The 27,344-nt window shown below is 32.5% G+C and overlaps 1 protein-coding gene across 1 annotated transcript; it reads right to left on the reverse strand.

Moving 5' to 3' along the window:
* Positions 1–27,313, reverse strand: LOC127735820 (chromatin assembly factor 1 subunit A-like). The gene is made up of 15 exons (XM_052246200.1): positions 27,162–27,313; positions 25,331–25,384; positions 24,254–25,068; positions 23,806–23,997; positions 19,322–19,398; positions 17,960–18,041; positions 17,438–17,515; positions 16,238–16,366; positions 11,791–11,864; positions 10,384–10,558; positions 9,827–9,904; positions 7,265–7,372; positions 6,470–6,637; positions 4,293–4,431; positions 1–4,043 (listed from the first exon to the last, which is right to left on the reverse strand). Exons 1-15 carry the CDS (start codon positions 27,196–27,198, stop codon positions 3,088–3,090), a joined length of 3,162 nt encoding a protein of 1,053 aa, XP_052102160.1. The 5' UTR covers positions 27,199–27,313; the 3' UTR covers positions 1–3,087.
* Between the last annotated feature and the right edge of the window lie 31 nt (positions 27,314–27,344).

Genomic DNA, 27,344 nt, shown 5'->3' on the forward strand with positions numbered 1-27,344 from the left:
TAATTTTTTATTTCCTTTTTAATATCATATTCAATTTTTTTTGTAATTAAATAAATATCTTATTACAACATTTATCAGTGACAATACTTTCTATACACTTCTACCAATGCTTTCAGATAATATAAGAGTTATTAATTTTGACAGTTTGAACTATTCATCCAAATTTAATGCCACCCAAAAAATAAATCTACAAAGTGGGTGATTCTAAAAAAAAAATTTTTTTTCCTTTCTAATTTTCAAAAATATTGAGAATATAATACATGTACCATATTTTAATATTTGATAATGTAGAAATGAAAATTTGGTTTATTGCAAGGTTGCACAAACTGCAGGGATTAGGTTTCTTATTTTCGTGTAATCTTTTCGTACTAGTTTTCAACGCATATCCCTGAAAATACACAGAAAAGAGTGCACAAATATTGAAGTTGTGCACATGCTATTAAGGAATAGTTACAGGAATTTCTCCCCACTTATCCACACTTGGGAACTTGGTAATTTTAATTAAAATTTGTTGACACAGATATATGTCTCGCCTGTCGGCACAAAATTCAGAAAAAGACAATCTGATGGACAGCAACACTGCTTATCAATACAGTTGCTGGACCATGATCTAGTGAGCAGGGCCTGAAAATGGTGTACAAACTGAGATGTACAGACAGTTATGTAACTTTATAGAAAATATTGTTGTCTATTGTTAAGAAGTTCCTATCAATCTAACTTGAACAAAAAACTTAACATTGAAAATTGCTAATTAATTCAAAGTCACTGGACCATGTCCTAGGGGACAGTGCCTCAAAATAGTCGTCAAACACATATGATCTGATAGTATTGCAACTTAATATTAAATATCAATGATCTATTATAAGTAGTTCCTATCAAACTAACTTAAGCAGAAAACTTAACAATTGTTGACGCCAACATCGTCGGAAAAGCAATCCTGTCCCGCTTTGTGCGACTTTCATTGCAGGCTAGACAAAAACAGATTGATCTAATTTTTTGCACTTAATTCCTCCTACAGTTTTCAACATAAATCTTTGAAACTTTACAGAAAGATTGAAAACATTTTAGAAGTTGTGAATCTCTGCTATTATGGAATCGTCGAGACTCTCACCCAATTTTACTTATCTTTGGAAATTTTGTCAGCAAAAGACAGTACCAATTTTGAGTAATCAACTACTGAAGTCTTGAATCTTCACTGAAAGTTTGCAAACCTTTTGAAGTTATGCACCTCGTATTATACAGTTGTTTCAAGATTTCCCTCTCAATATTTATTTTTTAACATATATTAATGTTCATAATAGACCATTCTCCATTGTTTAATCAACATTTTGGGCAACCCAACCATTTTGAGTCTTGATCTTTTTAAAATTTTTACATTAAAACTTCTGGTTAAGGGAAATGGAAAGAAAACGGCCAGTTTCCTTTTGTAATAGAATATTTTTGTTATATATGTGGCTTATACATGTATCATTACAAAATGTATAAAAAATACTTTTAACAATTTAACAACTCAGCTGTTTCACATAACACAGCATTTTATAATACAATGTATCCTCATTTCATTGATTAACACTATAGTCTTCAAAAGATAAAAAAGTTGATGTGATATTAGAGAGTTTTAAATCACTTTGGCTTCTCTCCCTCCCTAGTTATTCCCTCAATATAAGTTACATTTCATCCCTTCAAGAGATACTCCATTTTATAACAGTCCTCCAAACAATTTCTTTTTTGATCCCAAAATCAAAAGGCTTATACCCCTTCTTTATATGGTCCTTCTGTATAACTAAAGTTAATGTTTGCGGAAACCATTTGTTTCTGATGCGCAGATGGAGAGAGCAGACAAGCCATGACTGTTCGTTTCAGAATTTTTTTCCTGAGCATAATAATAAATAAAAATTCAGGAACGAGAGCGATAGACAGGAAGAAACATGAAATGTGAACAATATAAAATCAAAACAAGTGCAGATTCTTATACTACTCTTGAGCTTGTACATAAATGATATCTTTTTACAATATCACAGTGATCCATTTTATATATTACTTAAATGATTGACTTTATTCTAAAAAAATTCATTTTCATGAATTCTCTTAAAAACTTGTTTGATTGTATGAAATATGATGACATTTTCTGTTTATAGCATACACACAGTAACTTTACAAACATTTCAAGTATTACATGATAAATTACAAACTTCATAAATTAAATATTGATGAATATTACTCAACATTATGGTAACATCATCAATTATATTGCACACATATTATCTATTCTTAAACACAAAAAAATAAATGAATAATGAAATTTATCTGAGTTTAAACATTTTAACAAATATGAAGTAGATTTGACAGCTACTATTTAATAAGAGCTTACACACTTAAATGTCTCTACTACCGCAAAAATTTCTAATTTTTTAAAGATCAACGTACTCTAAAATTTAGTTCAAGGTCAAATGACACCTGACCTATCCTTCTACTGGAGAATGAATGCAAATATGATGTCAAGGCAACATGTCAGACAGCCATATAACTCATATCATTAGAAACTTTTGCCTAGCAATGAAAACAAGTGACTGCCATGAGAAATATGTTAGAAATATACTCATTACAATATTAAAAGTTTTTATATAAAAATGCCCCAAAATGAATAAATATACCACATATGCATAGTTATTGAGAAAAAATAATGAACAGCAGTCCATTAAAATAAGTAGACAACTGGGTGACAAGATATCATCATAAATAACTTCTATACATAGTTAGCCAACTTAAAAAGAAAGAAGGAATAAGTTACAAAGTTATTGTCAACTGTCAATACTACCTCCAGAAAGTTTAATTTTATGTCTTGCCTCCTACGTTTATTTAGGCTTGACAAAATCTAATACAGCACTGGTGTTTCACAAGATTTTATTGTTAACAGGAAGCATCAACCATGGAGCAAAAATATATTATTGTACTGACTTTAAATAAAATTACTGATCATTCAAAATAATATATAACCATGCAAACACGCACATAAAGTTACAATGAAAAACCAAGCTCTACTAAATATACTATTTGAAAATATTGTACTCAGACTGTCTTCAATATTCAGTCAATCATAATGGCATCTCTTGAGTTTTCACCAGCTGAGTCCTTTATCAATCCATTTACCTTTAGTAGTTCTACATTTGTTTTCTCTATGTTATTTAGTACAGGAGGCTGGCCAGTGTTATTTTCAACTGATTTACTACCTTCCTTCTCAGACTTTTGCGTTTTTATAGCTGTGTTTGATATGGGAGAAGATACTGGAATCAGAGCAACTGGCTTTTTACATTGTGGAGAAGTGAAGGCTTTTGCAAAATCTGTTAATTTCCTTTGGTCAACTGTTACCTTTTTATTTGGAGTAAGAGTATCATTAGGAATGTCAGCTGTATCCATTTTTTCAGGTTCCTTGTCAGCAATTTCCTTTTTCTTTTCTGCCTGAGCTGCCAGTATTTTAGCTTGAGCAGCAGCGTGCTGAGCTGCTATGGTTGAAGGAGACATTGGTCTAGCAAACTGAGTTATAGATGGCACTGGTGTCCTACGACCACTTGGCGTAGTTTCTTCAGGTTTAACTTTGCCTGGTGTCTTTGCTGGTTTGGTAAGAGACTCCCAAGCTGATGGAATAGGCAATCCTTCACAGTTATGCTGTTTCAGTATGTCATCATGAACATACCAACAAATCTTTTTATAATCCCCACGTTTCTCTCGTACAGCAATGGCTGTTATTTTGATTTCTAATTGTCTTTTTGATATAGCACAATTTGCAACGTCTGCATCAGTTTCTGCAGTTATGGATATATTGCTTACATTATCTTGTGACAGACTGGTATCCTTAGCTTGTGACAGACTGGTATCTGTAGCTTTGTTATCAGTATTGTCAATCTCCATACTCATGTCTGCTGTACCTGTTGGTTCTTGCTGTTCTCCAGTTGTTTTAGACTTCCAATACAAACGAAATTCTTGAATTAATTTTTTAATACCCATCAAATTTCCATGGACTAGTCTTATCAAGTCTGGCATTGCTACAATGACAAAGTGGAAAGTTCTTTTAGTATAAGTCATCAATAACCATTTTAAGAATTTTTCCTCATAATTGAACTAATACCTCTATAAAGTAAGTAGATCTAGATCTCTGCATTAAAGAGCAATGAAGAGAAGTAGACACATTTTACACAATGGGTAAAAGTTATTTGCTTATATTTGTCGAATCATAAATGTTACAAAATGTACATAAAAAAGTTTCTTTTGATGAGAGACATAATTATATTTACCTTCTTCAGGAACAGGTTTTCTCTGTGGATTAACTTTTGGTGTGTCAACATTATTGTCACAAGAAGAGTTATCCCCCTTTACAACTTTGACTGGTTCATTGAAGGAGGTAGGCACTGGATTTGTTGTCAATAAGACTGCCTGAAATAAACAAAAATAATCTACATTATACTTTTCAAAAGGAAATGTACATGTACATCAATTTCACTACAACCGAAAAAGTATGATAAACAGATGACTACTTTTATATGAAAGGAGTTTCTGTATCAAAATTGACAGAACAGACATTAAGATAATGCTTTAATTATTCAATTCATGGTGACATTTTTTGTAAAACTTTAAATAGGGAAATATCAAAATTAAACCAATGGAATTACTGCAGTCTTTTGGAAACAAACAGAAGAAGGAAATAAGGAATGGAGCATTAAAACCAATTTCAATTAATAACTGTGGATTCATTTATTTTCGTGGATTGAGAAAAGATTGTATATTTGTGGATATCTGATCTAATGGTTTTGTCAAAAGTTTGCATATAAGCCCAAAGAAATTTTGTACTTCAGTGAACATTTTTAAAAATTAGTTGTTCAGCTATATCCATGAAATCTATTAACATTATTATCCCACTAATAATAATGAATCCACAGTATGTCAATTTTACTTAAATGCACCAAGAATGCACACTAGTAACTTTAAAGTCTTGGAAAACAGGAAGAAGTTGCCCAACAGATCTGAATAGTGCACACACATTACAATACATCAATGTTGAGCTGCTGACCAAATATGAACTTGTTTTGTTCAGAAGTTTCTGATAGACAAAGTGATTGTAATATCCCCCACTTTTATAGTGGGGGTATAATTATTCAACTTGTAATCACTGTGTAGCATCACCACCCATTAGCAGTGGAAAAAACAAATGTGAAGTCAGGTAAGGTCAGATTCTTCTTATTTTCATTATATTCTACGTTTTGCTCACAAGTAAAGTTTTGTGATAGTGATTCCTAATAATGTACTAATATTTAGGGCTGATTATGATCCTTATTAGGTTTGACCTCTCTTCAAATTGTCAGAATCAGACCAGGTGGTACTTGTTCAAATAAGCATGTGACAAGTTAAAAACAAGAATGTGTCCATAGTACACCAATGCCCCACTCGCACTATCATTTTCTATGTTCAGTGGACCGTGAAATTAGGGTCAAAACTCTAATTTGGCATTAAAATTAGAAAGATCATATCATAGGGTTCATGTTTACTAAGTTTCAAGTTGATTGGACTTCAACTTCATCAAAAACTACCTTGACCAAAAACTTTAAACTAAAGTGGGACAGACAGACCGAAAAACATAATGCCCCTAGGTGGGGCATAAAAACACATTTATCCTTCAACTTTTCATTTGATGCTTTGGTAGAACAAAACAATATCCCACTTAAGCTTGAATAACACTGTATTTCAAAATAACTATTGTTTTCCCAGAAAAATTCATGTAAATAAAGCAGATAAATTGTATGGCAAATAGTTTTTTACTGTACAGGGAATATAAAAGATACTTTTTGCTTTCATTGTTTCTTTGCCTTGGGGGTACCTATATTAGGTGGTGATGCTACACAGTGTAAAATTATGTTATAACTACTTTCATAGCAGAGTAAGATTCAATTGCTTGTTATACTCTTTTTATGTTCTATCTACTCAAAATTTTATCACCACATAAAATAATAATCCTCAACTGCTAGCAAGTTTTTAAAGATGAAGAAAAATCACAGGCAGGTCAAAATATTATTCAGAAACTTGCTTATCAGCAGATATTTATTTGAACTATAATACAGATAATATTTTAGAAGAACACTTTTTAAATTTGATACCAATACACCTTATCGCTATTTGTCCGCCATTACTGGACCTCACAAAGGTTTCCATAAATTTTGACGTCATAATAGAAAATAACTGATGCCACAATGGAAAAGTGATTGTTGTATGACGTCAATAGGTCAAGCGGCGCAGATTTCCAAATAGCGATAAGGTGTATATATACTAAAGCCAATCTTAAGAGCTATTTCAATTGCCGGTTTTCTATTTATTGTTCTTTTTTTTTGTTTTTTAAAGTTAGGGTCAGAGCCTATAAATTAGGGCCAGTTGGTTGACAATGGTATTTTTTGCCTTATATTTTTTCCATCCAGCCTCTCACCTTATATTGTTCTAGCTGTTTACTAATCTCCTCTTGTAAAACATGTGTGGCTTGTTCCCAGAAACAACCAATGATCTTTGGTAAAACTGGTTTAGTCTCTCTGTTTCTATCTGCCTCCCATCTAGTTGCCAGTTCATTACGTTTTATTTCTAGAAGCTCTGGTGATACCTGTAGATAAAATTATCAATAAAAAAGAATTTTTTATCTCTTTAAAACTAGTCATATACAGCAATTTTCAAAAATACCTACCTCTAACAAAGGTTATGAACTGCAGATTTATATAGATAATAATATGATTGTTTACCACTTTTTGGGCAAACCCATCACCAATAGTATATATGGCTTCCATGAAAAAAAATTCACACAACACCTTTTCAAAGAGGCCCTGTTATTTTAAAAGGGAATCATGTAGTAGCTTAGCTCTCTAGGAAATAACAAAACATAATTCAGAGTTTTCATCCACACCTTCATCCTATAGCTATATTTGTTCCCTTTACATATAACTTCTTGTTAACTACCAACACCATCTTGACAGAGAAATTTGTGCTATACATGTATTATCCATCCTTACTTTCGTCAGATACTAGTAAAATATAATCTATATTAATTCAAACACCTTAATCCTTCTACAGATACCCTTGTGGAACCATCCATCTTTACCTCACCATCATAAACTGTAAAAAACACTTTCATCCAACCACAGATATCCATGAGGAACCATCCATCCATTCCTCCTTGTCATTATCAACACATTCATCCTCATACAGATATCTTTAAGGAATCATCAATCCTTACCTCCTCATCATCCTTATCTACTCCTTCATCCTCAGACAAATACCCATGAGGAACTATGAAGTCGTCTTCTTCATCCTCGTTGTCTTCTTCAACTTTTTCTTCCTCATCCTAAAAAAATAAAATGAAAAATTTATAATTGAAAGATCATTTTATTTTGTTCAAAGATAACTGATATATACAATTGTAGAGTTGAACATAACATTTTTATTCTGGATTAATAAGAAAGGAGTAAGATCTTTAAATATAATTTAATTAGGCACAGCCATAAATGTAAATCTTGCAAGTAATACACCCATCACTAAAACAAGAGTGCACATGCTGAAATGTCTCTCCTGTTTTACTGACCATTGATTTTATGTTGAAAGTCTTAAAGATAAAGGTTTTACTGGAAGTATCACATAAACTTAACATTTTAAAGATCAATGACAATGAGGTCAAGGTCAGATAAATCCTGCTAGACAGATATGTTCACCTTACAATTATTCCATACACCAAATATAGTTGACCTATTGCTTATGGTAATTGAAAAACAGGCCAAACCACAAAAACTTAACATTGACCAATGAACCATGAAATGAGGTCAAGGTCAGATGATACCTGCAAGACAGACATGTACACCTTACAATTATCACATACACCAAATAAATTTGACCTATTGCTTTTAGTACTTGAAAAACAGAACAAAACACAAAAACTTAGCTTGACCAATGAAACATTAAAATTAGGTCAAGGTCTGATGAAACATGTCAGACTGACATTAACCCCTTTTGACAAAAAATATAACTTTTTTTTTCATGCAGTAGCTGAGACATGAAAATGAGGTCAAGGACAATGGACATTTGACAGACAGAAACTTCATTACATAATGTATCTGCATACAAGGTATGAAGCATCCAGGTCTTCTAACTTCTGAAATATAAAGTTATATACAAATAGTTTACACCCCTCCCAGGTTGTAATCCCCATATCTCGCATACTGAGACTTTCGTCGCAGACGAGACAAAAATTGCAACCATCAATATTTTAATAGACCTGAAGTTGCTTTTAGAACAAAAAATCCAACAAATATACAAGAAATGAGCTGTAAAAATGACAGCAAATCAGGTTTCTGTATTTTGGTTCTTTAAATTTTTATATAAATATCTTTGAGAAATGAAGGAATGAGAGCAAATGCAATGCAATTCCCGATATAATTAATATTTCCTTAAAAAATATTTGATCAGCACTGATTTTCCAAAATGTCTTAAGACATTGCTGATATAAACATTTGATAAAAATTTGAATTGTACCCACAAGAGCACTAACAATGCAACTTTCCATATAATTCATATTTCCAAGGGGTATAATTGTTGATCCACTTTTTGAACTTGTCCAAGACAATGCTGATATAAACCTATGATATAATTTCTATAAGAATCTGGCAAAAATTCTATATGTGAGAGGGCTAACAAGACCTGACGGACCATCGCAAACACAGTAATTCTAGGTCCCCTGCAAGACGACACAAGGAGGACACAATGTGAAATTTGTCAATATTGAACTTGAACTCAAATTTTGTCATAAGTTATTGCATAGAAACTGCTGGCAGCCACCCTCCTACTGTACTTAACCATCTTAAAAAGCAGATTTTTCCTTCTGAAGGCCTGGTTAAAAACACAGATTATCAACAGGTACCCTATATCCATATGATTTTCTGATGGTACCCTATATGTATAAACATCAAATATAACAATCATTTGGAAACCCTTCTTTCTTTTGTCAAAGTATGCAGAATTTTTTTTTTTCATTACTGAAGAACAAGATACCAACAAGAAGTTGCAAGTGTTGTTAAATAGAACATAGTTCAGAAAAGTTAACACAAATTCATTGGTAAGTAGAACCTGAGAAAAGCAGGATGAAAATACAAAACAAAATTGTTGGACGATTGTATTGTGACTACTGCTGTCAGTGTAAAAGTGAAATGATGCCTGTCAACAATTTTTCTTTCTCAAAGTAAAATACATAACAAGAATGTACATGCTTAATTGTCTCGCATGCTTTTCTGATCATGACTGAATTCATGTCGAAAGTCTTTACATCAAAGTTCAAATACAGGTATCACATAAATTTAACATTATCTATGATTCACGAGAAAGAGGTGATCAGATGAATATGTATACAGAGTAATCATTCCATAAACCAAGTCTAGTTGACATATTGGATGGTACCACTTAACGTTGATCGATGAACTATGAAAATGAGGTATCGCAACTTTCAGGTAAGACAAATAGTCTGGACAAAAACAATTTTAAGGACATTTTTTGAGGTCGAAGACTGTAATTCAGCGGAAAGTCAAATGAGTACAAAACACAAACTCAATCAATTAGTCAAAAACATGCACTTCTTCAATAAATAGTTCAAGATCTGCAGGCACAAAGAAAAAAGTATGGACAACTGTTTGATTTCAGAATGACGGACATGGGTACCACTATATACCCCAGCCATTTAGTGGGAACAAATAGTTGGTATAAAATACATCTTCAGATACATACATCACAACCTGAATTATCACAAGATACATACATCACAATCAGATAGACTTTCTCCTGGCTCCTCTTCTTCCCAATCATCATCACTATCATATTCATAATCAAACATTTCCTGTGAAAATAGACAAATTATCATATTAACAATCTCACATTACCTGTCGAACAGCAAAAAATGACATCATATTCATATTCTAACAAATCTTATCAAATAAGAGTAATGCACATCACTCATAAAGCAAAGCTCATTGGCTGATAAGTCATCTAAAACACCTACAAACACAAAACACTAAAACTTTAACTTCAATGATTGATTGCATTTTAAATTTACTATAAAAATCACTGATATATGGTTATTCACATTGACATTGTTTGCCTTTCTTTGGTAGAATTCATGCTTAAATGGAATAGCTCAACATCATTATCTAAAAACACTACCCACAACACTCAATAAAACTAAAACATTTCACTTAAAGTTTCTGTCCAAAGTATTCTAAGCCTATCATCTTTATATAATGAGATTTTGATGCATATTTAATCACAGTGACAGAGTATGTGCAGAGAAACAGTCCTTCAATCTTCCATATGACTTACAGTATCTGTTTTAAATGGATTCCTTGGACTGACATGTGAACTTTTTTTTCTATATGTTCCATAATATGGTGGTCTGTAGTTCATATGGAACTGTAACAGTTTACATTTGTATGTGACTTTTTTCACAGTCTCTGAATCATGGACCAATAATTCCACATCATCTTCTCCTATCGTCCTAAAAAATAAATAAACTCTTGACACAGAGATATGTCTCGGCTATCAGCATAAAATTCAGAAAAAGACAATCTGATGGACAGCAACATTGCTTATTACATGTAATTCAATTACTGGACCATGATCTAGTGGGCAGGGCCTAAAAATGGTTGACAAACTGAGATGTACAGACAGTAATGAAACTTTATAGAAAATATCGTTGTCTATTGAAAGTAGTTCCTATCAATATAACTTAAGCAGAAAAACTTCACTGAAAATTGATAATTAATTCAAAGTAACTGGACCATGTCCTAGGGAGCAGGGCCTCAAAATAGTCGTCAAACTGATATGTACTGATAGTACTGCAACTTAATAAAAAATATCATTGATCTATCACAAGTAGATCCTATCAAATAAACTTAATCAGAAAACTTAACATTGAAAATGTTAATATTCAAAGTCACTGGATCATTTCCTAGGGGGCAGGGCCTAAAAATAGTCGTCAAATTGATATGTACTGATAGTAATGCAACTTTATATTAAATATCAATGATCTATCACTAGTAGTTCCTATCAAACTAATTTAAGCAGAAAACTTAATTGTTGACGCCAAGGCCAGAAAAGCAATCCCTGTCTCTCGCTTTCCGCGACTTTCCTTGCAGGTGAGACAAAAAACAAAAATAACAAGATTATTATGTTAAAATGCCTCCCCTGTTTTACTAATTCGGATTGAATGTTATGCAGAAAGTCTTGAAGATCAAGGTATTACTGCGTGCATCACATAAACTTAATTAGTCAATGGAAATGTGGTAAAAGGCCAGATGAAACCTACCAGGCTGATATGTTTACTGTACAATCATTCTAAAGACCAAATATAGTTGACATTACTTATAAGAAAATAACTATGCTAACCAATTAACAAAGAAAATAAGTCAAGGTCAGTGAACTGTAACTGAAATGTATACCTTTCAATGGTTCTATATACTAAATATAGCTGTCTTATCATCCACAATAACAGAAAATACACACGTGATTAAAACCTATAGTTTTTTTAAGCAGTCATAGAACCATGAAATGATGTCAAGGCTGTTCTTGAAAGTATCCTGGACCTTAATACTGGTACAGTGGTGAAAATATGAAGTGACCCAGATCTAGACTGTATGTAAATACTCTAACTTTTCCTGGCCATCTCGGCACCATTTACTTATCATTTATAACAAGGTATATACTGACATGCTCCTGTACACTACTTACTTTGGAAAGGTTTTCTCTGATTTGCCAGTTTTTTTGCCATTTTGAAGATCTTTAATATACAAAACATTAGATTCCTGAAACAAAAGAGAATGTTTTACAGACAATTTGAATGACCATATAATGTAATAAAAGAATAGCATTCCAATCTCCCCTCAGATATACATATTTTATGTCCAAGTGCAAGAACTTCAATTTTTTTTTTTAGAACTTTTTAACAAATATCCTATAGAAATGTAAGCATGAGATTGCTATAAATGTTATTTTCAACTATAATTTCTATTTCCAAGGGGCATAACACATAAAAAAAAGTCGCACTGCACTGATTATCGAGCTCTTCCAAGACCTTGATGATTTAAACTTTTTATATAAACTTCATAAAAGTCTGAAGAGAAATGATGGTGTGAGAGTGCTTTAATGCAATACAATGTTCAACATATAAATTACATTTCAAAGGAACATAATTTGTCAAGAAAACTAATTTGCGCTGTGTTTTTGAACTAAAACAAGACTGATATAAACTTTTCATATAAAGGAGTAGACCCAAGAAAATAAAAGATTTTGAGAGCTAAATAAATTTACACATAATGCTATGAATTACATAAGATCATTGAAACAAGATTTTTTTTTCATCTTATGACATCAAAGAAGACATAATATGTGCCTTTTTCATGAAACTGAAGTTTTACATTCATATATAAAGGCAACAGAAGTATACCGCTGTTCGAAACTCATAAATCAATAGAGATAAAAACAAATCCGGGTTACAAACTAAAACTGAGGGAAACACATCAAATATAAGAAGAGAACAACGACACAACAAAAACACAACATTAAAAATTAAAAATGTAACACACACAGAAACGAACTATAATATAACAATGGTCATTTTCCTGACTTGGTACAGGACATTTTAAGAAAAATTGTATGCAGCCAAGAAACAAAATAAATTTAGAAGAGCTTTAATATAGCTATATAAAGTATCTCACCAAATATAAAGTTGTTTCTTGGGTGTGCACATATCTTTCCTTCCTAAAATATACTTTTTGAGATGGGAATAAAACCTTTCCCCAGAATCAGTTATTTTTTACCTGGTTATCTAAATTGATGCAAAGTTAACTGTCCCATTGAATAAAGACCATAGCTTTACATTTAATGGGAATTTTAAATTTCTCCTTGAAAAACCAATCAATCATTGATTAATTTGACTGTACAGAAAATAAAAACTCCTAGTGATGAAAATACATGTACCATACTGGAGGAATACAGCAAATTATACCTTACTTATCATAAACTGACAAATATCCATAACATTTCACAGGACCATTGAGGAGTGAAATAAATAGCATAGGAATCGTTATCAGCTCCCTTTACATGATCAACTAATGGATAACAACCATGGATAATACCATATATACAAATTCATTTTCCGTACTATTCTCAACCAATTTTATTATAATTAAGATAAGGCCACTATTAAAAAAATTCGTAAGGGTTCCGCGGAACCCAGTGTCTCGCCTTCTTTTGCTGTTAATCACAGGCTCAAGAAAAATGAGGAAAAAAATTTACAAAAATATTCCTCTCTATACTATCTTTTGATTGTAAGTAGCTTCTGTCCAAGTTTGGTAAAAATCCAGGATAGTTTATGAATCTAATAAATGTTTTAAAAACTTTAACTGCAGAGTGTATGTAATGTTAACTGGAAGAAAAACTAAGTCCATTTGTAAGTAAAATACGGAAAAAATGGAACAAAATTTTAACAAAATTTCCTTCTAGATACTAGCTTTTAATCATAAACAAGCTTCTGTCCAAGTTTGGTACAAATCCAGGATAGTTTAAGAAAGTTATTAAAATTTCAAAAACTTTAACCACAGAGTGAGTATTTGTGGCCGCCGCCGATGGAATGTAGGATCGCTATGTCTCGCTTTTTCGATAAAAGTCAAAGGCTCGACAAAAATGTTTGTTGGGTGTTTGCCTACCTTACTCTTTTAGAGATGGGTAAGTAGGTAGGCATTTTTTTTGTTTTTTTGGATAAATTTCTATACATGTAATAATGTTTTTGTGCTATATGTGCCTGCAGGTATGTGTCTTATTCTTTCTTTTATATAGGATCTTATGTCTTCTGCTGTTTAATGTTTGCTTATTTATATTCAATATAATTTATGTCTGTGTTTTCAGTCTCAAACGATGTTACATTAAATGTCAAAAATTTAAAAGTTGGATCAAAACCAGGGGTTCAAATTAACACTTGGTATTGGAAGGTCCAGGACCTTTGACACTCCAAACTGAAAGGTCCACAACATAAATGCCAGGTCCTACTTTATTTGGAATATTTCATAACTCAGTAATTTAAGATACAAATTAATGTGTTTAATGTCTTAGGTTAGCTTGTTTAATTATATTTGAACTGCCAGGCAACCATATAAATGTAGCACTAAACTGTCAGTGTCACTGTGGTATAACATGTATAATAATAAATGATGTAATTGTCTTACAAGTATATTATGAATTCAAATAATCTTTTTTTTTTGGTATTGGGGAGGGTGTAACTGTGGGTGGGTGTGTTGTCTCAATTATTGGTAATTATACCATTATCTCAGGGCTTACACTACTTCAGAATCATAGGGAGAAGTGACTTCTCTTTTTTAAACTGATAGGGGGAAGTGGTGAGATTTGAAAGAGAAGTGCTCACTCAAGGCACTACAATGTTTGATTTTTACTATAATATAAAGGGCTATATGTATCTTTTTTTATATTGTTCAATTAATAACCGAGTATACAATTAAAGTAACAGGTCAAATTCATAGCTGTTTAAGTTCATCATATGTTGCACAATTATATTAGTTCCTCTCTTGTTAGAAACTACCAACTAAATATCTAGCACTAATAAAGAAAGAACTTTTTTAACATAAAAAAAGACAAGAAAGTGATGAATGCCTAATTTTTCCCTTTGGGATCAATATTCTTCTGTCAGATGTGCCATTCATGGGTCCGTAGTCATTATCCTTAGAATCCGCATTTCATTCATAGCTGGTCCGTTTCTCGACTCCGATCAGTAGTTTGTACAAATATTTCAATGGCGGACGAGAAAATTTACAAAAATAAATGTTTGAAATGCTATTTGTAAAGGAATATGACGTTTTTAATGCAATGAATGGATTACAAATTTACTTAAGGCAACTTTCATCACTTCTAATGGGTTAAAAAACTTATTTTGACGACAGTTAAAATGGTTTGAAGTACGCTCTCGAGGGGTATACCATGTCAATAGTAATATGGCTTTGAAATGACGATACTGATGGTTAAAAAGGTCGGCAAATTTAAATTTTATTTTCTTTCAAATTGAAGGTCCGTCGGGCGTAGCTAGTAACCAAAATGAAAGTCTGATTGCAATAGTGGAAGGTCACGGACCTCGGACCACCGCTAATTTGAACCCCTGATCAAAACACAATGCAGCATCAATGGAGTCGTCCAAGGAAGGGTGAAACACATCTGGTGACATTTTTGATGTCAAATTAACGGACACTGTGTCTGATTTCTTCAAACCAAAATCCTTCCCCTCGTCAAGGGTTTCCTCTATGACTTCCCTCCATGTGTAATCTGTTTCGAATTCCAGCAGACAATTTCGTATGTTACAATCGGCATTGCTTTTGAAATCGACATTAATACACAGGGTTGAGAATTTTCTCAACCTTTTCTTATCCGCCTCCATTTCTAAACAAATCAATGTAGTATAAAAGCTTTTAAAAAACTATGTTTGGGCAAATGTTTTAAAGATACTGATTTTGAAACCGCTAAATTATGGAGGTCGGAAACCCAGACCCTTCGCTTGATGTCAGACGCAAAAATAAAGAAATAAAAATAAATGAAAAATCGGTTGAAAAATTTTTTTTTGAGTCGGCACCATTTTGAGTGAATCGGTCGGCAAACACCCAACAAGTTTTATTTTTATTTTGGCCTAAACACCTAGCTACATAGTCAAATGAAATAATATTGACATTGATCTAATGTAAAACATATTTTTTATTTGTGATTGACAAATTTCTCAAAGGGGCCTCGGTGGCTGAGTGGTCTAAGTAGTTACTACTGTAATCACTAGCCAGTCAACACTGAGGTTGTGAGTTCGAACCCCGCTCTTGCGGGTGCACTCGACTCCAATCTTAATTGACTAGGATTGTCAGTTTTCCTATCGAAGGTCTGTGGTTTTCTCCGGGCACTCCGGCTTCCTCCACCAATAAAAACTGGCCGCCAAGAAATAGCCCAAAAGAGGTGCTTAAAAGTGGCGTTAAAACACCAAAAATCAAAATCAAATCAAATTTCTCAACAATCATTGACCTGAAAAAGCTGAAATGCTTGCCACTAGAGTAAAGCAATCAATCACATATCACTTTGTCAAGCAATAAAAGTTTACACTAAACAGAGGTTATGTTTTAGTATTGTATTTTGATACCTGGTCATGAAGACATCTATCCAGATAATTCTTTTGGTCCTCACTAATGTACTGTCTACATTCTGGTGCCAGTCTAGTGTTCTCCTTTACTTGGAAAGGCATAAAAAGACCTGATGGTTCTACAGTTGCCTGAAACAAACACAAAATCATATTGATAAGAAACGTTTTCTTGTTTTCTTGAACATGAATATGAGGGTTCTACAGTTTTATATAATTATACAGTTCCCAGATACAAAAGAAACAACTTATTTTATTGTTGCTTGAAATATTTCCTCTAACAACGTCACACTTTTCCAGTCATAACATCTACTTTACAGTAGTTGATGCATTAAAATAATATCTAAATCATTTCAACCATACTTAATTTGAAAAAAAAACAACTTTCAAATAAATCTAATATATCAATAAAACAATTAAAGCTTCTTAATTAAAGCATGCTCAAATACCCCATACCCCCACATTGTTACTGGACAAACAAAATATCACCAGATTCCTAAGTTCAAAGACTCATAACTGCTACAACAGTATGACATAGTATGTTCTTATCTACAAAGTTTCATGAAATTCTGTAGTGTGGATTCAGTGGAGTTGCGATGACAAACTGCTGCAATAGTACATTAAAGCCAAAATTCTAAGTTCAAAGAGGCAAAACTCCTAGAAAATAAATGAGGAATGTGTCCATTGGACACAAATGCTGCCCCTGCTTGCATATAACCTTATAAAGGGACATACCTCAAGAACAGGAAAAGTGACACTACCCAAATTTGTACCTGATCTGTGTTTAGTAGTAATAAGCATTGTGTATAAGTTTCATAACATTTGGTTCCAGCAAACTAAAGTTGAGAAAAGAAACAAAAAATTCAGCAATTTTTCCAAATGTAAAGGCGCATAACTCGAGAACGGAAAAGTGACGCCACCAAAATTCTAAAGTTAAAGACCGGAATCCAATTTTGGGACATACGGACAAGGGTAAAATTTAATGCCCATTCGGTTACACAGGGGGGGGGGGGGGGGGGGATAAAAAAATTGATTAATGATTTCCTGTCGATATGCACATCTACATAGTATGTCCTTGTTATCTACAAAGCTTCGTGAAATTCTGTTGTGTGGTTTCAGCTGTGTTGCGATTACAAGTACAGGACTGACGGATGGGTAAAAAACATTATACCCTGCTGAACGAATTTTTATCAAAAAGTTTACCTTAGAAGATTTAGGTGAAGTACTTGTCTTGATAAAGAAACTCTGAAATGCATCTTTAACTTTCTTTTCTTTTTTCATCTGAAATGCATAAATGGATATTTCTTAATTAACAAATCAAAAACACAACAAACTAGTTGTCTGTAAAGATTTCTAGATAAATACACATTTCTATTCTATTGTTCTTTTGAGAATAGTATATTTTTAGTTTTGGTCGGTAAAGGCATCAAAAATAAATCAAAAACACAACAAACTAGTTGTCTTTAAAGATTTCTAGATAAATATACATTTTAATTCTATTGTTTTTATTGAAAATAGTATATTTTTACTTTTGGTCAGTAAAGGCTTCAAAAATGACAAAGAAAAACTGTCTTTATGGAGCCATACATCTAGGTTCTTGAGGCACAGTGATATCAATTTGATAGTTCTTTTGCATCCTTTTAAAATCTCATTTTCAAACAAAAAACTTGGTATTTAAATAGATGAATTTCAAGTCGTATTTCATGTAAGAGTAAATATATTTACTTTTTCTTCGTTTTCTTTCTGTTTTTCTTCTTCCTTTAGTCTTTTCTCTTCATCTTTCTTCTTTTTTTCTTCATTTTTAGCTCTGAAAACACAATCAATGACTATTACTCTAAAACATGATTTTTCTTCATCACACATACTTGCATTAATGATAGAAATTGTATAAGTTAATTTTCACCATAACTTAACAACTTATACAACCCTATGTATTCTTGTATCATAAGTTTTCGTAACATTTCTTTTTTCTTAAATACAAAATATTTGAAAAATTTAATAAAGAGTACACGTTAAGGCCAAAAAAAATATGTCTGTTTTCGATTACCTGACCGACCCTCAGTCATTTTATTTCCATCGTAAGTGAAAAATGTGATGAAGTAAACACTTTGATGCCATTTTTTTCCAACCAATAACCAATGAAAATATTCCAATTATTAAAAATATGGGAAACACGGCCCATGGACAAATCGGACCACACGAGTGACACGACTCAAAATCATGTCACAAAAAAATAAAATGAAAAAAAATAATAAAATGGAAATACCGACCTACCTACCCTATTTTTTTTAATGATGTAACCTTAAGCAGACATACATATATTTTTTTGGCCTTAAATATCTTGCCTGGCTTGATTGAATATTAAGTTCTTAAAATTGGTATAACAGAAACTTGACATTATCAATCATCCTTGAAAATAAGGTCAAGGTCAGATGAAAACTCTGTCAGATGGGCATGTTCATCTTACAATCATACTCTACACCCAGTATAGTTGATATATGGCTTATAGTATCTAAGTAACATTCTTAACCAGGAAAACTAAACAGTTACATCCCCTGAAACATTATTGTCTTCCCTTAATTCCACCTTCAAATTTGAACAGTTACCCTAAATTTGTAATGGTTGATAATTATAGTTATTACATTGGTAGCATTGAATTACATTGATTTCCCAGTCAAATAAAAACCGATAATTTCACATGTGAAATAAACGTGGTTATTTCACTCTCTGACGTCATACAACAATAGGCGTTGTCAAGACGTCGATAACGTCGGATCAAAACAAATTGTGAATGCGTAGAAAAAAGATATAGTTCCTTACATTTTCTACATTAATTTCATTAAAAAAAGCCATTTGCCAATGTAATAAAAAGAATAACTAATCAAAAAATTCAAATATCGAAAAATATTCAACTCGTGACCGAACAACACTGATAATTAACTCATGCGCTACGCGCATTCGTGAATTAATGTGTTGTTTGGTCACTTGTTGAATATTTTTCTCTATTTGAATTCTTCGATTAGTTATTCTATAATTACAATTGGCTTTTCTGTTTATTCATACTATATGTATTAGTTTATATCTTACTCCTGCTCTTCACGTTTTTTCTTCAACTCATCTTCCTTTTGCTGTAACTTCTCTAATCTTTCTTTTTCTTTTTTCTCCTAAACATGTAGTACAAATTTCATTAATTGGTAAAACCACATTTTTGTGAAATAATAAGTTCTATAATATTGTTGTTGAAAACAAACTACCTTAGTGAGAACTATGTCACCTGTTTCACCAAAGTTTGTAGGAAAAAAATATTGACTTTTTAATTCATTTATCTTTATTATCTGAACTGACCAGTTGCAATAAAATATAAGTTTTGTACAGGTGTTTTTGCAATAAAATACAAGTTTTGTACAGGTGTTTTTGCAATAAAATACAAGTTTTGTACACATGTTTTTGCAATAAAAATATACCAGCATTAATCTTATTCATAATTGTTTACAGTGAAACTCTTGCTTACACAGGTGGCCATGGTCTAATACATAGCACCTAACAATTCATATTGGACTGCAGCAGCTTCTCAGATGTTTTAAATTAGCAGTGGTCCGAATCAAGGAGCTTTTTTGTTTTGGGGTTACAAAGGGTGATGTTGTCAAAAAGGAAACCTGGTGAAAAAGGGTCCAAAAAAGATGAGACAGCCTCAGGTAAATCGTTGATGGTTGAATTGTAAATAAAAACCTCTGACCTCATGTCTAGCAAAGTGTTAAATCCAACAAAAACATTTATAATTGAAAGAAAGCTCATTAGTTTAAATTTTAGAAAATAGAAATGGAAGGACAAGAAATTTTGCACTATTAAGCATTTTTTATATCGATAAAGTTTTTAGTACAGAAATAAGTTTTGCTCTCTACAGTGTGGACTAGAATCGAATTCACGACAAAAGTTTTTTTTTTGGTTTGTCCTGTATTGCTGATAATGTTTTGTTTACAGTTTCTCACTATTTTCTTTAGTTTTTGCCTACCACTAACGGTTCCCCTTGAACTGACCTAATCACAAACTAATACATGAAAACTTAGGCCACCCTTAAAAAATTGTTTGTTTGGCATTGCCGACCCACACTATCAGCAGGTGGGTAGGTAGGTAGGAAAATTATTTTTTTTTATATTTAAAAGTTTTATACATGTAAATCATGAAGTCTCTAGATCAATGGTGTCTAAAGCATTGCAGCATTGTTGTGTGTACATGCTGGCTGATGGTTTCTTTGAAAGGGGTCAACTGTCAATGTCACATTCTACATCATATGGATAATTTCATGTAAGACAGTCAGTTTTATTGGCAGAGTTAACCAAAGTACCCAGAAAAAAACACAGAACTGAGGCAGAAAACTGACAAAATTAACCATATAAAATGTATGACGTAAAAATTGAACTTTAATTGTGGGACTGCCCATTGAACAGAGACCTGATGTCACATCTTGAAGTTGTGGTCACAGTTTGGTAAAATTACCATATTTTAAATGGATCAACCACTACGGCTCCTTGTACAAATAGACGATGATTTAAAACTTTGATTGTTTGCTTTAGTTTTATAAACCACTTTCTACACCATATGGGTAATTTCATGGCAGTCAGTTTTGTTGGCGTACTTAACCGTAGTACTTGAAGGAAAGTGCCAACCTGCGGGAGGAAACTGACTTACCTTATCACATATGACATGAAAATCAAACCTTAATTTTGCAACTGCCCAACAAGGGCTCAAACCAACACCTACATGTAAGGTGTGACAAACTACCATACAAACACGCCTACTGCCCCTGATAAGTTTTGAGGATAAAGGATCTGTACCAAAAGGCTGGCAAAATATTAAAAATTTGGAAGGTTGGCACAAATAGACATGGTGTTTATACTAATATTATCCAAGTGCAAGGTTTTTCAGGGCTAGGTTTCAAACGTATGATGAATTCAAAATGGAAATATGCAGCAGGACAGACAATTTTTGCAGATAAATAAATTATGGGTTGTAATGCTTGTTTGATTGTCTGGTTCAAGAGAAAATTTGTCAATGATAAATTTCAAATATTTAATAAATTCAACAAATGTAAGAGCCACGCATATTTGTTCTGTGATGTCCCGGTGAAATGCTTCTATATCATGAAGCGACAAAGACAAGCAGAAATCAACTGTTTCTGCTTTACAAAATATAAAATTTGTGTCCTCTACAAGGTCTCTCAAAACGTTTCTTTCAAAGAATAGCTGAAAATTTGATTATTGATAAAATCCATCTCCCTTAACCAATGCATTGCAGCATAGGGAGATGCTTCCCCCTGCCAGCCTCTTTGACACTGATTTTGGCAGACTTTTTCTATTCCATGTCATTCAAATGTTTGCTCCCAATACAGTGTAAGGCAAGCGCTTTTAAGATCGTGATTTGAAATAAGTAAAGCCAGAACAAACTCGGCAGATACGATCAAATTCTGGCACAATTTCGATTTTTTTTAAATAAAAAAAAATAAATTTCTGAAACGCAAATAAAATTATTTGGGTGGCAAGTTTTTCAGTGGGTCGGGCGGCAATGCCAAACAAATAAAATTTTATTTTAGATCTAAGCAAAAGTTTCAAAGTCAATAGACCATGAATGAAGGGACAGGGCCAAAAAATCTCCATAGTAATGAGATGTGCCAATGCTAATTCAACTGAATACCAAATATCATTGACCTACCACTAGTGGTTCCCCATAAACTGACCTAATCACAAACTAATACATGAAAACTAAGCAAAAGTTTCAAAATCAATAGACCATGATTGAGGGGGCGGGGCCAAATAATCTCCATGGTAATGAGATATACCAATGCTTATACAACTGCATACCAAATATCATTGACCTATCACTAGTGGTTCCCCATAAACTGACCTAATCACAAACTAATACATGAAAACTAAGCAAAAGTTTCAGTCAATAAACCATGACTGAGGGGGCGGAGCCAAATAATCTCCATGGTAATGAGATGTGCCAATGCTAATTCAACTGCATACCAAATATCATTGACCTACCACTAGTGGTTCACAATAAACTAGACCTAATCACAAACTAATATACTGTTGATGCTGCCGCCGGAAACAGCATACCTATGTCTCGCTTTTTGATTCTGTCAAGGCGAGACAAAAACGGTAAAAATCATTATCAATGGGCAATAACTCCAATAAGAGGTCATCAGACATTTTCAAGATTTTAACTTAATTGTAGATCTTGTCTTGCTGATCATTTTGCTTATTTAAGTTTCTATGCATCTATAATAGTTTTACAGATATTAGACTAAAACGCAAAAAAAAATGATAATAATTGTCATTAAAGGGCATTAACTCCAATAAGGTGTCGTCTGAAGATTTCAACCATGGGGGGACTTATTTATTGATCTTGTCTTGTTGATCATTTTTGGTACATAAAATTTCTCTCTATTATAGTTTTTCAGATATTTGGCAAACATGAAAAAAATCAGTAAAATTTGTCTTTTAGGAGACAAAAAACTCCTATTTTAAATGTTCTGACAGTTTTGAAATAATAGACAATAAGTATATCTCATCATTCTGAAGATTTTTTCCCCAGACAGATTTTCTCCATTCATAGTGGTTTTCAAGATAATTGACCAAACTTGCTTTTTACCCCATGTTCTATTTTTAGCCATGTTGGACGCCAAGTGATGAGAAAAGCTCACTTGGCCTTTTAAGTCAGGTGAGCTAAAAAGGTGGACCTCATACTTTTTGAAGCCAAAGAGCAAAGACCTTTAATTCCCAAAAGTAAATTTAAACCCCTAATTTTATGTATGTGGAACTGTTTCCTTAATACTATTTTAATAAAAAAAAAACAAAAAACTGCAGGAATGGCACAAATCTGTGTAATCAATCATATAAAAAAGTTGTAATGAATTTCTCTGCCAGAATTTATGTACCTATGAGATGAGATTATTCAAATCAATGCTTTTTTTTTTTTTATTTAGATCAACCAGAATCAATTTTACCAATATATTCTGCCTCACTAGAAGAAATGATTACCATAAACTTACAGTTTCTCTTTAACGTAAGGTTGTTCCAAAATTGATCATGGTGGGGTATGGGGGAAAGGAGGCACTCAAAAAAATAAATTGTAGCTGGTTTTATTTTCCTTAGGATTTTATGAGAATTATAAGTAAAATTAACTATCTATATAATGGAAGGTTGCCACTGGCTTGGGAAAAAAACCTTTGACCCCTAAGCGTTTAATTCTGGAACAATCCTAACTTTTTTTAGTTAATAAACAGACTGATACAGTAGTGACTGAATATACAAAAACAAATCTAGAGAACTATAAGTTATAAAGTTGTTTTATTGCAAAGCGTGCAGATGCCAAATTATTTGACGCTTTTATTCTGAGAGTTTGTTGTAGGCTGTATTTCGTGCAAAGGCATAGAAAGGTTGTTTGCAAGACCAAAAGTGATTCCCCGTTAAAAGTTAACTCATACTTTTAAACTTCAAAAAAGAAAGTTTTTTTTTCATTATATACAAATGAAATGTACTTAAAATTCTTTAACTTGAAATCATTAGTACTTTTTCCTCTTTCTTTTGTTTTTCCTTTTCAGATTTGGCAGCTTCTCTTTCCAGTCTTTGTTTCTCTTTCTCTTTTTCCTTTTCCACTCTCTCCTGCTCTTTTTGTTTCTTCTTTTCTTCAAAGGCCTTTAATTTTTCTTCCTTGAGTTTCTGTCTCTGGGCTTCCCTTTCTTTCAACTTTGCCTCTGAAAGCTGGAATCAACCAAGTTTTCAAATTAAAATGTTTTTAATATTTTTTTAAGCATATATATATTCATTTAAAATGTTTCTTAAACAAGTATTGTGTTCATGTGTACAAGTACATTTTGAAGGACATAATTCATTACAACTTTTTCTTTCTTTTGAGTAACAAATGTAGATCTACTAAGTTTTTTGAAAACTTTATATATGGACAATATCTGAATGCAGCATGATCAAATATATTACTTCCTTAAGGTTCACAATATACCTTAGATCTTGGTTTTTTGCCAGATTTAGGAGTTCCATCACTTAAACTATCCCCTGGGCTCTGTGATAAAGGTGTAGCTCCTGACTGTGGACTAATCTTTGATGAAACTGGAGTTTTAAATACTGCTGAGGGTAGACTGCCCTTACCAGGAGTTACTGGGCCAATAGCACTGTTGTTCATATCTGCCAAACTAGTTGATTCATCTGAAACATCCATGTTTTCTTTGTCTGCAGAAATGTCAAAATTTTCCCCTTTTTCGGAGCTATCCAAGTTTTCCTTATTTTCACATGATTCCTGTAAATTTTCTGCTGGAATAAGTCCTTTACTGACTGCTTCAATGATTTGAATGTAATTTTCTACCTTCTGAGTCTCATTGGTAGATGTCCCTTCCTTTGATATGTCAGTTTTGGAAGATTGTTTCACACTGAAGAACTCCTTTATTTTTTTTGATTGACAGGTATTTGTGTCAACAAAAGATACATCAGATTCTTTGCCATCATCTGAATCTGTTATATCAATACATTCAGTGTTAGTTGACGAGGTAATTTCTTCCTGAGAATTTTTACGTACAAACCTTTCCAACGTATTACGAACCCGTATTTTAACATTGTCAGCTTCAGAACTAGAGCTAACTTCTGCTTCACCACTAGTTACTGGAGTGTTACCAGATCCACATGTGGTTCCTGATTTTGGAGTTTTGGGAGCTTTAGCACTGGGTGATTCTGCATCAGATAGTTTTCTTTTCTTTGATGCAGCAGTTGACTTTGGTGAGACTAGCTGTGCTTTATGTTCAATTGTTTTGAATGGTAATCTAGCTGTAAAATACAAAATTTAAACTTTACAGTGTTAACAAGAAACTGAAATTGATTTTTTTTTGTTTTGAATCTTAATCTAGCTGTAAAATACAAAATTTAAACTTTACAGTGTTAACAAGAAACTGAATTTTTTTTTTTTTAAATGTATAGTTAGCATTCATTAAAACATTACATGTAACCTCTCTAAAAAGATTGGCATACATGTAGGTATGTAATTCAGATATACTTGTAGATTGAAGAAAAGAACCATTATCGCACATACCTTGTCTTAGTTTTTTTGATGGTGTACATCCATCATCATCATCAGCAGAAGGACCTGAAAATAAAAAAAAATATTTTTTTCAGTTTCAACATATTCAAATTTTTTGGCTATCACTATACTGTCTCCTCCCCCAGTGTTCCCTCCATTGTGGCAAGACTTCCTTTTGACTCCCTGTTCTTGCATGTTCATACCTATTATGCCAATAGACAATGTTTTAAGGAAGTCTTTCCTGGGTTGCTGTCTTCAGTTGCATGAACATCTCTTTTTAATACTAAAAAAAAAGTGATATTTTAATGAAACATTTTGTGTGTACTTTAAATGATAGAATTAGGAAATAAAATGGAAGAAGACATATAAACTATCTATTCATTTTCCCTTCCTTTGTAACAAAATAAAAATGGCTTTACAACATGTACAAAAAATTAAAAAAAAATCATATTTTAATCATCTATATTAAGAATGTGTTCGACTTATTTTGAAGACCCCTTTAGATCACTACTTCATCATCCTCCTTATTTTACTAATCATAATTACTAGTTCCTTTAATGAAGAATGGTAAGTAAGGGATTTACAAATACACCAACAAAAGAGGAAAGGTTTGCCCTTGCTGTTTTTTGTCATAATTCTTCATGGACTCCTTCTTTTCCCTTGTTGTTTGTCAGTTTTTTTTGTTTTTTTTTGCAGGACGAAATTTTATTCCAAAAAATCTGTATATTTTTACCAGAGACCTATAATTTAGTATATATTATATGTCAGTGATAGTGTTTGCCTCAAATTACATCCGAAATACAGCTTTTTCCCCTAAAGAAAATTCCCAATTACTAAAAAAAAATGGCTTAAAATTCCTCCCAATAAGTTGTACAATTTTCCCAAACAGTGATGGCATCGGTAGTAATGTATGTAAATTTCATATTCATGTTATTATTTGGATATTCTGAAAGCACTTTTGAGATCCAGGTTTCTGATCAGAATCATCACGGCGTTTGTAACACACGTGGTTTTCAATGTATTAAGTACCATCATTGTTTCAGTTTCTTTCCCCTCCCCAAAAAGTACCTTTCATGTTAAAAATGTCTGAGGTGACAATCAAAATATACGTGAATAAACTGATAAACTGTACAATAAAGACAGCAAAAAATGTTGGATTTGTTGACAATATTTTGTAAAATTCCTAGTTATAAACAAAATTTTGACTAGCCCGTCGGACTACTGTGATGGAAACTTTACTAGCCCTCCCTAATTTTTACTAGCCTCAGGCTAGCGGACTAGCGTTAGTGTCGAACCCTGAATTTAACAATTCCCTAATTTTTATTTATGAAAATAAAAATATTTTGATACAAACATCTAAAAAATATCTAATAATTCCATCAGGTTTGTGAATAAAAAAAAGGTGCGAATGTGAAGGGTGCGAACGGACCCAGGGGCAAACGTGTGTGGTGCGAACATGTATTGGGCGCGAACGGATCCAATAGTTGATACCATTTTCCCCATACCTTATTTTATTAAATTTCGAAGAAAAAAAAATTTGATTGATAGCATCGAAAAACTAAAAAAATGTTTCAGACTCAGACAAAAAACCATAACCCCCCCCCCCCCCTCCCTTTTGAAGTTAAATGGTTGCTCCCTAAGATCTAGTCACAGGCACTTGTTTTCTATCCATGTCAAGATCTACTATCCCTATATATTACGTAATATAGGGATAGTAGATCTTGCCAAGGATAGAAAACAAGTGCCTGTGGATCTAGTAACAGTAACAAGTAAACAATTATGTTTTTCAAATTTCAGTATGTTCTTATTTTAACTGAAGGATGTTTGTCACTTTGTCACTTACCATTGTTAACATTTTGCACACAATCTACTTGTGCCATTGTCTTTAGGTTATGATAAATGATTGAATTTCGTCCAAAAGAGTGGTTTTCTTAGTCTTTTTTATAGGAGAACGTCTAAAAGATAATCAAACTTGGCGGGAATGTGTAGCCGCTTCAGTCCGCATCGAATATTGTTCAATAAAATT

This window comes from Mytilus californianus, unplaced genomic scaffold (genome assembly GCF_021869535.1).
Source record: "Mytilus californianus isolate M0D057914Y unplaced genomic scaffold, xbMytCali1.0.p SCAF_3, whole genome shotgun sequence".
Classification (NCBI taxonomy): Eukaryota; Metazoa; Mollusca; class Bivalvia; order Mytilida; family Mytilidae; genus Mytilus; species Mytilus californianus.